General features: G+C 38.6%; 1 protein-coding gene across 3 annotated transcripts in view; it reads right to left on the minus strand.

The window, feature by feature from the left end:
* Positions 1-12660, minus strand: part of MAP3K20 (mitogen-activated protein kinase kinase kinase 20) — a 161803-nt gene that overhangs the window by 49049 nt on the left and 100094 nt on the right. For all 3 annotated transcript variants that reach the window (XM_045856846.1, XM_045857604.1, XM_045858324.1), the window contains exons 9-10: positions 11104-11178; positions 5689-5795 (exon numbers count right to left, since the gene is read on the minus strand). In XM_045856846.1, the coding sequence (XP_045712802.1) occupies positions 5689-5795; positions 11104-11178 (182 nt within the window). The remainder of the gene's footprint in view (positions 1-5688; positions 5796-11103; positions 11179-12660) is intronic.

Below are 12660 nucleotides of genomic sequence, written 5' to 3' on the forward strand. Positions count from 1 at the left end.
TCCTGCCAGGCCGTGCTGACTCTCCTGCTAGGGAGACTGAGCTCATGGATGTTCCGATCAGAGCAAAGGACCAAACATATGTGATCTCACTTGTAATTTAAGGTGAGGATTCATCTGAAGCTCTGGCTCTGGGAGCCCACTGTGATTTGGCGCCCTTTTGGAAAACAGATCCCAACAGCTAGGTCAGCTGGAAACAGAAAAATGAACTCTTGACAGCAAATATTTTCCTCCTTAATCTGTTCCCCTCTGTCTGTTTCTCAGGCCTAGCTCTCAAAGCCACTCTGCTAGACACCCCGGGACCCGATGCAGTGTTTGGGGGGCGCACGCCATGAAAGGGTAGCCCAGACCCTCCAGGGCAGTGCAAAGACAGCCGCCCTGCTTGCTGTCCCCGTTTGGCTGATGCATTGTTTAGCATCCAAATGCATCTGCTGATGCATTTATGTAACTTTCCTGTTGTAAAAAAATATGGTTTAAATGTTTCAATTGATGAAAATTACAGTTTTACTCCTAAACAAAATCTAACCAAGGCTGACTTCGACTAGTATCAATTTTCCAAATGCTAAAAACAGGCAATGAACTATAATTATCTTCTTTTATTAGACAGAAACTTACTTTGAAATAAAAGGTCAATTAGTAAAAAATGAGCTTTATTATATATATTACATGATAAGTATATATTATGCATATTATATTTGGTCTTACATATTAAATTTGTGCTAATATCCAAATGGCAAAGATGACAATTTTTTCATCTTTATTTCTCATTTTTAAGCAGCCATGCCACAGTGAGAGTATTTTGACCACCGAGACAGACCACAACCAACAGTGTTTTGCTGACAGACAGAGCTCTGAGGGCTCCAGCAGGGCACCACACAGCTCACTGAGCGTGGGTTGCTGCAGGGAGTCCCATGGGGGCAAGGACATGGCAACAGGAGGACACAGATCCTGATCTTAATGCTCACCGCTGGTAAGTCAATAGGAGGACAAACAAGATTTCTGTCCTATCATTTACTATGTCAAAATTAAGAACATAATTTAGGTGGTTTTAAATAACCTGGTTTTAAAAAGATTTTCCAGAGTAGTCATTTAATTTTCTAAAACTAGATGTTCCATCTGGTCTTTGTGTAGAGGAAGCTCAACCAGAAAACAATCATTTGCCAGAAACAGCAGAGCAGCACTGGAATCTGACTTCACTGTGGCTTTAATTCACAACACATGCTTTGGACAACACTCACATATTTCAGACACCGAAGCTGGGGAAAAGGAGGAGTTGTCTGAACGTGTTGTCTTTTGAAGTATTCAGATGGTCTGACAAAGCATTTGATGCTTTTCAGTACCTGATCTATTGAGTGAGGTAGCTTTTTTCCTTAATTATAACCTAAAACAAACATGACCTACAATATTTCTCCTCACTGAAAGGAGTCTAGTCAAGTGAACAGTGCTCGCTCAGAAGTGGGTGGCAGGACACTGGCCTCGAGTCCCGGGACAGCACCGCACAGCGTCTGTGCTGCCGCAGGCCCGTGGGATCCACCAGCCTGGTTTCCACCCCAGCCCTGGGCACGGGCTCGGGCAGGTCACCCGACATGTCCAGGCCTTGGTCTTGGCCTCTGTGGTGTTAGGGTTGCTGTGTGGATTAAGAATGACAATCCAAACAAAGTATAAGTATCTGGTAAGAATGTAATACATGACAGCTATGTTTATTACTGTTATTCTAATTAATATTGTTATCACTCTCCAGGTTTTTAACCAAGGCCCAAGCTCAGATAAAACAGCTCTGCTGGTATTCACACAGCAGTTCAGTGCTTCAGGCAAAGGTCTGCGTCCCCTCGGTTCTCAGGATCAGCTAGTTCCTGAAAGAAAGCTGATGAGGCCACCCATGGGCAACTCTTCACCTTTTACTAAAACACATCAGTGTTGTACCAATTTTATTCCCCTCATCTTTCCATCTTGAAGCATTTAAAACATTCAATTTATTATTCAACCCACCCAGGTTTATTGTGGAAAATAAAGATATACAAATACAAGACATTCTCCCATAATCTCATCACCCAATGATTACAATAACCTTTTGATACTCTTCTCTATGTGCGCGCGCGCGCACACACACACACACACACACACACACACACACAAATACATGTTTCTTTTACAAAAATGGAATCATTCTAAACATACTGGACTGTAGCCTCCATTTAAAAAAATTGATCAGATCTCTAGTATCATGAGTTGTTCCATACTATTCTGTGAAAGGAGATATCATAATTTTTAAAAACCACAGAAATCCCCCAAATCTCCTTTGATTGCTACTTCCTGGTTTAGAATTCTAACGAAGGGCATGTCATCTATTCTCGTACAATCTCCTCACTCACGTGTTTAGGAATGCCTCTTTTATGAAGGTAGTATTTTCTCACCGGCAATGTCCGAGAAAATTTATAACCGGGTTATTTTCATAATATAAATTTTTGCCAATCTGTCAAATGAATTACATTCCCTTTCAATATTTGATTGCTGAATGAGGTTGCATGTATTTCAGGTGTTTCTTGGCCCCTGGGTTTCTCCTTTTGTGAAATGCTTTTTCCCATTCTTTAGTGTGATATTTTCATTAAAATGTTAGTTTAATGACAGTAACTGTCTATCACAGAGGTTTTCAAAGTGCAGTCTGGGGACCCATGAGAGCTTTTCAACGAATCTGAGAGGTGAAACGGGTTTTCAGAGTAACATGAAGATATGATGTGCCTTTTCTGCCCTCACTCTCTCATGAGTGTGCTTCCCGGAGACGTCATGCGTGACGCGTGAGAGGGCCACAGGTGGGATGCAGAAGCGGGATTTACCATGATCTTTTAAACAAATCAATAAATACATATGTACATTTTTCCCAGTTCTAGTTTTGATAAGTACTGACAGATGTAACATTGAAACAAATTCTTCAGAGTGTAAGGAAGTCCTGAGACGAAAAACTTTTAGAACTGCTGATCTATTGTACGGTATGTCATTTGTTCTGAAATTCTATTTATGAAGGAGCGCATTGCTCTTGCTCATGTGGAGGCTTTACATTTTTATACAGGAAACTTACCAACTTTCCCCTTCTTTTCTAATTTTGTTGATACACTTCAAAAGACTCCCACCTCAAGGGTATCAGTAGTAGGATTAAAATCCTCCAAATCCTTTGGATAAGAGATCAAAGAGCATTTCCTCAGGGAACCCTTTAATTATATCCTCAACTGGATTAGATTTCACAGTTATATCCTCTCAGATGTCCAGTTCTTCACTGACATAATACTTTTCGAAATAGTAAATAAGGTCATTATTTGTGTACTTATATTTAGCAGTTTAACCCCAGGCCGTCTGTGTGCATCGGGACTGCCCTGCTCATCGCCGAACCCCAACACCTGGAAGGGCACCGTGGCCCCAGCAGACCTTCAATGGATATCTGAATGAACTTGGGAGAATATATTTGGCATGACAAAGTAACTTGCGTATTTATATTCTCATGGGTAATACCATATTGTCTTTTTATGTTATTAGCACCATGGCATTCCCTTCCCCAAATATTTATTGAGCAACTGCTATGGTCAAGGCACATTCTAGATGCTGCAGGTACAATGATGAACAGAAGAGGTGATCTGACCCCGTCCCATTTTAGCCTATGAGACACACGCTAAACAAACTGTAGAATTACTTATTGATTCCAAAAGCAGTAGTGGGCTATGGAGGAGATGCTGCCCAAGCATATGAGGTGGAACCTCTTCTAGTCTGGGGCCAGGAAACTCTTCCTTAAAGACATGTTATTTTTTTACTTGCTCTCTGGCATTAGGGGTGGTGTTTTAAACAGGGATGGGTTTTATTTACTTATTTTTTTAAGTTACATTTTTATTGAAGTATAACATACGTACAGAATGTGTACATATGCAAAGAGCACAATTTGATAAATTTTTACTAAGTGAACACACCTATATAACCAGCACCCAGATGAAGAAACAGATGACCAGCTCTCAGAAGCCCCCTAGTGGCCTTGTCAGCTGACCCCTAACACTGTACAGATAATGACACCTTGACTTCTGACACCTTAACTTCTGACATCACATCAGGAATGTAATTTTTAGTGGCTTTGCAATAGTTTATGGATAAACCAGTATTTTATGTAACCATTCCCCATTTTTCTAATGTTGAATCTTGAAGATGCTTTTTATTTTTAACCATGAAACCCTTTGGGGATATATCTTTGTCCACATTGCTTCTTCCTTAGAACAGTTTCCTAAAAATGCAATTTCTAGGGCAAATAGCAGGAAAATTTTAAAGGCTCCCGATTCAAATGCTTGCACCAATTCACAGTTCTGCTGGCAGTGTGTGCGAGAGCCCGCCTCCCCGTCCTCACACTGTGGGGAGTGTCAGTACTTTTTTGGCCTTTGCCAATTCGACAGGTAAAATAACATGATTAACTTGGTATACTTTGCATGCTCTGAACAGGAGTAAATTTTAAACAGAACAAACTGCATCTTGTAAAAACCGAGTGAGGGAGAAATATGCATCTGTCGAGGGACAGAGAGGCAGAATTAAGGACTGATATTCTTAAGATGTGGTTGCTGAGGCCAGAGTAAAGTGGGGCTCATGAGACTTGCTAAGTATTTTTGGCTTCTGTCCTAGAGGAATGGGAACTCCTTATACGGATCTGAAGGGGGAGTGATCTGTTTAGATTTGTGCTGAACTCCTATTGTAGGAAACAAAGATTGCTTACATGTTTTGCTTTGTTTATTATTTCAGCCCAGAACAAAGCCCTCATACCTAGACTAAAGCAGACAGTACTACCTTTTGTATCCCTACATAAAAATTTATTTAACTCACTAGACTTTGACAGAGATTTCAAAAGAATAAAAATAAGTGAAGTTATTGTAAAACACCAACCAAATAGCTCAAAGACATGTCTAACAAGAGGAGAAAACAACTCCGTCATTTTTCAAAGTGCGTGCAGTATTCATTTGGCATCAGCAGGCGGCGCAAGGCATCACATTTCCGCCAAGGCCCTCAGGAGCAGAGATGCGGTTACTTAAATCTCTGCTGAGTCAGGGAGGAATAATGTCAGCTCCCAAGCATGCTATTTATATTCGTGCATCATGTGACCTGGCTCAAATGTCTCATCCCAAGCTTATTTCTTCCACTCACAAGATACAATTTTCTCATTACTAAACTTGTTTTACACTTGACACAATTTAACAGGATTTATAACATCAAAAGTTTTCTTTTAAAAGTGCTTTTATAGCCTCTCTACCTCCTCCATCAACATACGGTGCTCTCTGCAAATTTCCAGGCAAACAGTATTTTTATTTCTCACTGGACAGAGGCCAAAGCTTCCCGACACACAGAGTACACAGAGCAATGTCTGGTAACTGTCTTTGGTCTCAAGATATGACTTCAGTAATCTTCCCAAATACTCATACCATGTGATAAGGCAACAGGCTTAGAGGAACACTCTTTTTTGCTAACCTATGAAATGGAGGAATTATTAGATCTCCAAAAATTTTTAACACAAAAACAAAAACAAAACAAAACAAAACAAAACCAAAAGCCCCAAGTTCTAGGCTATACTTAGAAATCGGGACCGTCACCAAGTTTTCGGGTTCTCTTCTTCGCTTAGGCTAGTCACAGTCCTGCAAAGCCCGAGGACGTGACTACTGAGCAAGGCCTGCCTACCTCCACTCGGCCTTGTTGTGCAGGAATGAGTTACACTGGTCAGGGAGGTTGGTGTCATTTGACATGGAGTCCAGAATTGAAATGATTTGCTTGAAAGATGGCCGTTTCTGAAGGAGAGAAAATAAACAGTCATTTGTTAGAAACTGTGCCAGTAGATCTTCAAGAGAAAAATCTACAAGCACAGTAATAAGCCCAACTCACCATAAAAAAACAAAATATGATATAATGTCCTGATCTAGTTATTTTACAGCCATCAGACCCCCGAGGTTTAGGGAGCTGTATTCCTCATTTTCAGTCAATTAATTATTCCTAAGAATAGTCTCATGTCATTTTTCTATAGTGTGTCCTAAGGCTGGAATCAGTACAATTTTTCTCCAGGTAAGGAAATGTACTAATTCTCCTTTTTGGGTATGACATTTAAGGACTCCTAAAAGGCAAAAGTTGAGTCCTTTAAAAATCTATCTATGTGATAAAGCAAGTATGTAAAAGTTAATGGTAGAGTCTAGGTGGTAGGTATTCCAGTGTCCACTGTAAAATTCTTTCAACTTTTCTGGATGTTTGAAAATTTTTATAATACAATGTTGCATAAAAGATCTACTTACCCATTTACCAGAACTAACAAAATTTCCTAAACCAGTTGCTGAGAAAAGTTGCCCAATTTTAAAGCCATCATAACTTCATTGTTCTCAATGAAGTTATGAAGTTATTTATTTCGTTTTTTAACTAACTTTGTTGCTGGGAAATGCTAAGGTACTTCCTGTTTACGAGGAATTGAAAAAGCAGTGGCCAGGTGTATTCCTTTAGCTAGCAGAAACTACACTAGTTTATCTCTTTAGACTTGAGCCAAGGTTGAGAGAAAAGGTTAAAACAAAAATGGAGAAAGATAATAAAAGGATGATGCACATTCTCTCTTCATGCCTCATAATTATACCATTTCTGAATAAATTACAGTTGCAGCAATTAAAACATGCATTTTAATTTAGGAGCACAAACACAAGAAGGAACAATGTTGAAGTGGCTTGCTCTCAGGACTTGAATGCTTACTACATTAAGAAAGGCATTTTTTGTATTTCTCAGGAGTATAAAACTGAGATATTTATTCTCAGTTGTTTTTTCCCCAAGTTCCTTAAAAGGGTGTGTGTGTATGTGCTTTATTTTTTAAAAGAGGGCAAAAGTAGCAAAATGTCACTGATGTGCACCAAACCTTCTAATAAGCAAAAAGAAAAATGTTTTAAGTAGGAAATTTGAAAAATATTGTTTGTCTTCTTTTGACATTGTCTCATTTTAATTTCCACCGCTATGTGTTGGGTTGCAAAAGTAAAAATATTCTAATTATTTGTACAGGAACTGATTATATAAGAAACATAGGAATTTCATTTTGCATTAAAAAGCTGCAGAAGCAATTAATAAAATTTTAAAGAATAATATTTTTTCTACATAATCATTCTTGAAATAAGGTGAAATTCACTTGTAATTGGATGACAGATACCCCTAGGAAAAAAATCTTGCTTTTACCTTTAGGATATGCTCTCTAATAGAAACTATTGAAGTGAACATTTAAAGAAGTAACACAATGCAGAATTTCATGATAGTAATGTTTTATGTGTATTCTGATTACAGAATACAAAATCTGGTCTAAGAACTTACGTAAGTTCCTCTGAAGGAACTTAGTTTCCTCTTAGGTATTATGCAGACTTTGCTTACTTAAAAATCACAAGGACCACTTATTAAGCATCTGCACACAATATTTCTTTGGTTATCTTCATTTTATAGATAAGGAAAATCAGTCTCAGAAAAGTATAAATTGCCCAGTACCACACACAAAGCAAATCACAAAACCAGGGACTACACACTTAAACCCTTCAAAACATTTTATTATGTGAGGGTAAAATAGTACTTCCTTTCAAATTCACAGCTTTAACTATTAATTTTTTCCTTATTCAGAAATGTCACTTTAGAACTTGAACCAACACCTACCTTTAGTTCCTTCTTTTCTTTTTTAAAAACAAGATTTTACTTACTTATTTTCAGAGAAAGGAAGGAATGGAGAAAGAGAGGGACAGAAACATCGATGTGCAAGAGAAACATCCATCAATTGCCTCTCACCGCCTCCACCCCCGCCCCCACCACTGGGGACCTGTTCCACAGCCCAGGCATGTGCCCTGAGTGGGAATCAAACTGGCAGCCTTTCGTTTTGCGGGATGTTGCCCAACCCACTGAGCCATTCCAGTCAGGGCTACTTTCTTCGTTTCTTCAATAAAATATTTTGAGCACCTGGGGTAAGCCACTGGAATGACTTGAGATTTTACCTAATACCAGCTTTCTCTTGTATACATGTTCTTCTCATCATTGCAAAAGAGTATTTTTATAGCTGAATATTTTAATCTATGAGTTAAAATTCTAAAGTCTAAAGACTGAAAAAATTATTTTAACCAACCACTGTGTGTGCACAGGTTTGGCACGTTCCGGTTGAAGTGTGATATGCTTCTAGCCTGAGAACTAAAGTGTGCCTCTCCGGACATAAACCTTGGCTGGCTACTTCAGCCCACTACAAATCGGGCATCTACCTACTCAGTTTTTGTAAGGTGCTCCACAGGGAGAAAGACATCGAAACTAGCTCTATTCTCTTATAGAGCCTGCAGTAAATTTAGGAAGAAAAGATATTTTAAAAAATACAACAGTACGAGGCAAGGCACTAGCTGAGACTGTGGTTTAGAAAAAGGAACGCTAATCATGAGCTGGGGCAAACAGAATAACCGGGGAAGCCCGATGACGAAGTGACCAGGGGAGAAAAGGAGAGAAGGGAGGGCATGTTTGGGGAATGCAGGTTTGCTCCTCCGTTGGAAGGCGTGTCTAGAGAAGCTCAGCAACGAGGGCTGCGAGGGTGTGCTGCGGCTGGGTGTACAAGCAGTCAAATACAGTGGACGTGTATCAGTTTCATCAGGATGAAATGTCATGAATTTAGGGAATAAAAATCAATCAAACTTTATACTTCACACGGCTAGAACACTAGAGTCCTTTGATCCTAAGGAAGTTCAGCTTCGTACACGTTAAAGACATGCCAACTTCATGGCACCAACCCTGGGCCTAATGTCCTTGTGGTGTTTACACTATCAGTTAATTAATACACCATAAATGTACATTCTTAGAATTTTAATTAAGGTACCACAGAGTTTCTGATTAAGAAATTCAAAACCTGCTTTGCATACTGAAATATAATTACAATTACAGAGATCTAGTTGCACTAATCTAATTCAATGCAAATAATTTCGGGTGAAATTTCTATGTAAATGGCAGAGAGGAAAATGCTGACGAAATTACTGTATATGCCCTAATGGACATACAACTGGTAGGAAGAATATGAAAAGGGTGGCATGATACTGTTTTAACAGTATAAAATAAATGTTCTAGTAAAAGCTTTCGAACAGCCACTTGCGAGTTTCTACCGGATGAATCACAAAGGGCAGCATTTCTTTCAATGCTTAAAAATCCCCATGTTCTGCAAAACCACACTCTTAAAGAACAGGGCCAAAACAGGGACAGGGCTGCCCACTCAAAACTTATGCAACTGTGTCATAAAATACTAATAAAAACAATAGCTACCTGAATAAAAATATTACTAACACAGTTTAAAAATTTTAATAAAAACAATACTAAGTAAACACAGGTCTCTTTTAAAAAGGGTGAAGGCAATTTGATGAAAAGAAGTAAAAGCAAAGATTGAGGCTGTTGGTTATGAAAGGAAAGGCCAAAGGCTCAAGGCTGGAGAGAACCAGGAGCAAACCCTTCCAAGGCAAAGCCCTGGGCAGCCCCGCCAACAGGGAGCACGTGGGACGGAGGGGCCTAGCTTGCTGCCCTGTTGGCTACACTGCTGTACTTGATGCTCAGCTGTTCTCACTTGGTGGTGCGGAACAACGTGCGGGAAACTTTATATATGATTCATTGGGAATTCTCAGTTACACTAACACAATTCCCATTCTCACCTATTGTTCATGAGTTATTCCCACTTGAGAGACATGTAGAAGAAACTATATGTTATTGTTCATTCTTCTTGAGAGTCAGACCAGAACTGATTAAGGTCAGACTGGAGCTGATTAAATTTAAAAAAATTCCATTCTGAAGTTTTTATTTTTAGATCTCTATTTAAAAGATCCAGTTGCAATATATCTATTTCTGTGAAAAAACTGGGCAAATTGAAACTATAAAATTTTAGTTTGTATCTCGAGTATAATTCTCTTATTGTAATGTCTAATCTGTGAGAATCTTTATTTTTAACTTATTATGGAAAATCTCAAACATACACAATGGTAGAAAGAACAATATAATGAACCTCCATAAACCTATAACTCAGCTTCAAGAATTACCATGGCTAACCTTATTTCATTTATACCATCATCCATTTCCCTTTATTTTGATGCAAATCCAAGACTACCTTATCACTTTATCTATGAATATTTCCGTATGTACGCAAGAGTTTGTTAAAATGATCTTTGTAGGGAAAGGAAATGGGCCATTCATGCTCAAATGTGATAACCACATGAAAGCCTAATTTTTGGAATTTCTCCAACTCTATTGTGGTAGCCTAAAAAACATCACTGAAACTGGACAGGAAGTTTGTGTCAAAAATCTCTTGAAGTGCTGCTTCTGGTCTTTGGTTAGAAAGGCAATAGAGCATAGTGGTTAAGAGCAGGGACTTCCGTCAGATGGCTCAGGTTCATGTCCAGCCCCACAACTTAGCAGCAGTGTGGCCTTGAGCTCATTACTTAACCTCTTTGTGCCTTGATTCTCCATCTGTGCAATGAGGATCCTGACAGTACCTATTTCACAGAGCTATTCTGAGGAGTAAACGAGTTAATATACATAAGGTATTTGGAACGGTGCCTGACATATAAAAAGCACTGTAGGCTAGCCTTCTTTATAACATGAAGGTACAATAGTTATTATCAAAGATTAAAAAGAGCCCTGGCTGGCGTAGCTCAGTGGATTGAGCGCGGGCTGCAAACCAAAGCATTGCAGGTTCGATTCCTAGTCAGGGCACATGCCTGGGTTGCAGGCCATTGTCCCTAGCAACCGCACATTGATGTTCCCCTCTCTCTCTCTCTCTCTCTCCCTTCCCTCTCTAAAAATAAATAAATAAAATCTTAAAAAAAAGATTAAAAAGAAACAAATTTCTCTTTATTGAGTCAAAAATGTTGCAGTGCTATAAGAAAGAGCCAATATTATTGAGTTTCTAGGATCAAGATGAGCAGATGTCAACAAAAAGTCTCAATAGTCAACCTAGACAACAGGAGTGGCAGTCTGGCTTTGTGCTCTAACATGACTGTGTTATTACCCCATTCTGAAAATTCAAAGCCCAACAAACGAGTGAAATTTCAGAATTCTGAACAACAACAGCAACAAAAAATATATACATACCTTGGCATCAGCTTCCCAACACTGGTGTAATAGTTCAGCAAAACTTCTAGGGCAACTGCTTGGAATGGTTAATCTCTACAACACAGAAAGTATAAACAAAATAAAATGTAAAGATGTACTTATTAAGGAAAGTAAATACTAATTAAAGGGTCACAAAGGAAGGCATTAAATTTAAATCTTCCATTAATTAATATATGGCAGGTGAGAGTTTAGGGTTAGATTCATAATATCTAATCTCCAAAGACATACTTTTTAAAAAAATTGTATTTTATTGATTATGATATTACAGTTGTCTCAATTTCTCCCCTTTTGCCCTCCTCAACCCAGAACTCCCCACTCCCTCCAGCAATCCCCACAACATTGATTATATCCATGGGTCATACATATAAGTTCTTTGGCTATTCCATTTCCCATACTGTACTTCACAGCTCCATGGCTTTCTGTAACTACCAATTTGTACTTCTTTTAAAAAAATATTTATTTATTTATTTATTGTTAGAGAGAGGGAAAGGGAAGGAGAAAATGAGGGAAAGAAACATTAGCGTGTGGTTGCCTCTTGCACATCCCCTACTGGGGACCTGACCCACAACCCAGGCATGTGCCCTGACTGGGCATCAAACTGGTGACCCTTTTGTTCACAGGCCGGCACTCAATCCACTGAGCAACACCAGCCAGGGTTCAATTTGTACTTCTTAATCCCCTTACTTCATCACCCATTCCCCTATACCCTATACTCCCCACCCTCTGGCACCCATCAAAATGATCTCCATATACATAAATCTGCCTCTGTTCTTCTTGTTTGCTATGTTTGTTTTTTGAATTCAGTCGTTGACAGATATGTATTTATTGCCATTTTATTGTTCATAGTTTTGATTTTTTTCTTAAGTTCTTTTAACATTTCATATAACAATGGACTCCTTTCCTTTTTTTCTTGTTTTGGGAGCTCTTTATCTGCCCTTTGATTCTAAATGATAGCTTTGCTGGGTAAAGCAATCTTGGCTATAGGTCTTGCTTTTCATGACTTTGAATATGGCTTGCCAATCCTTTCTAGCCTACAAAGCTTTTTTTGAGAAATCAGTTGAGAGTCTTATGGGAACTCCCCTGTAGGTAACTAACTGTTTTTCTCTTGCTGCTTTTATGCTTTTAAGATTCTCTCTTTATCTTTAACCTTTGGCATTTTAATTATGATGTACCTTTGAGTAGGCCTCTTTGCTTGGGACTCTGTGCTTCCTGGACTTGCATGTCTATTTCCTTCACCAAATTAGAGATTTCTTTCATTATTTTTTCTAATAGATTTCTAGTTTCTTACTCTTTCTCTTCTCCTTCTGGAACCCCTATGATATGAGTGTTGGAACACTTGAAGTTGTCCCAACTTCAAGCTGATTATACTCTCCTTGTTTTTTTGGATTCTTTTTTCTTCTTGTTTTCTGATTGGCTGTTTTTTTTTTGCTTCCTTATGTTCCCAATTGTTGCTTCGATTCTTGGCTTTACTGGTGTTTTCCTGTAAATTGCTTTTTATTTCAATTAATATATCCTTCATTTCTGACTGAATCTTTT

Source organism: Phyllostomus hastatus, unplaced genomic scaffold, assembly GCF_019186645.2.
Source record: "Phyllostomus hastatus isolate PE091 unplaced genomic scaffold, TTU_PhHast_1.1 phas_contig_1, whole genome shotgun sequence".
NCBI classification, from domain to species: domain Eukaryota; kingdom Metazoa; phylum Chordata; class Mammalia; order Chiroptera; family Phyllostomidae; genus Phyllostomus; species Phyllostomus hastatus.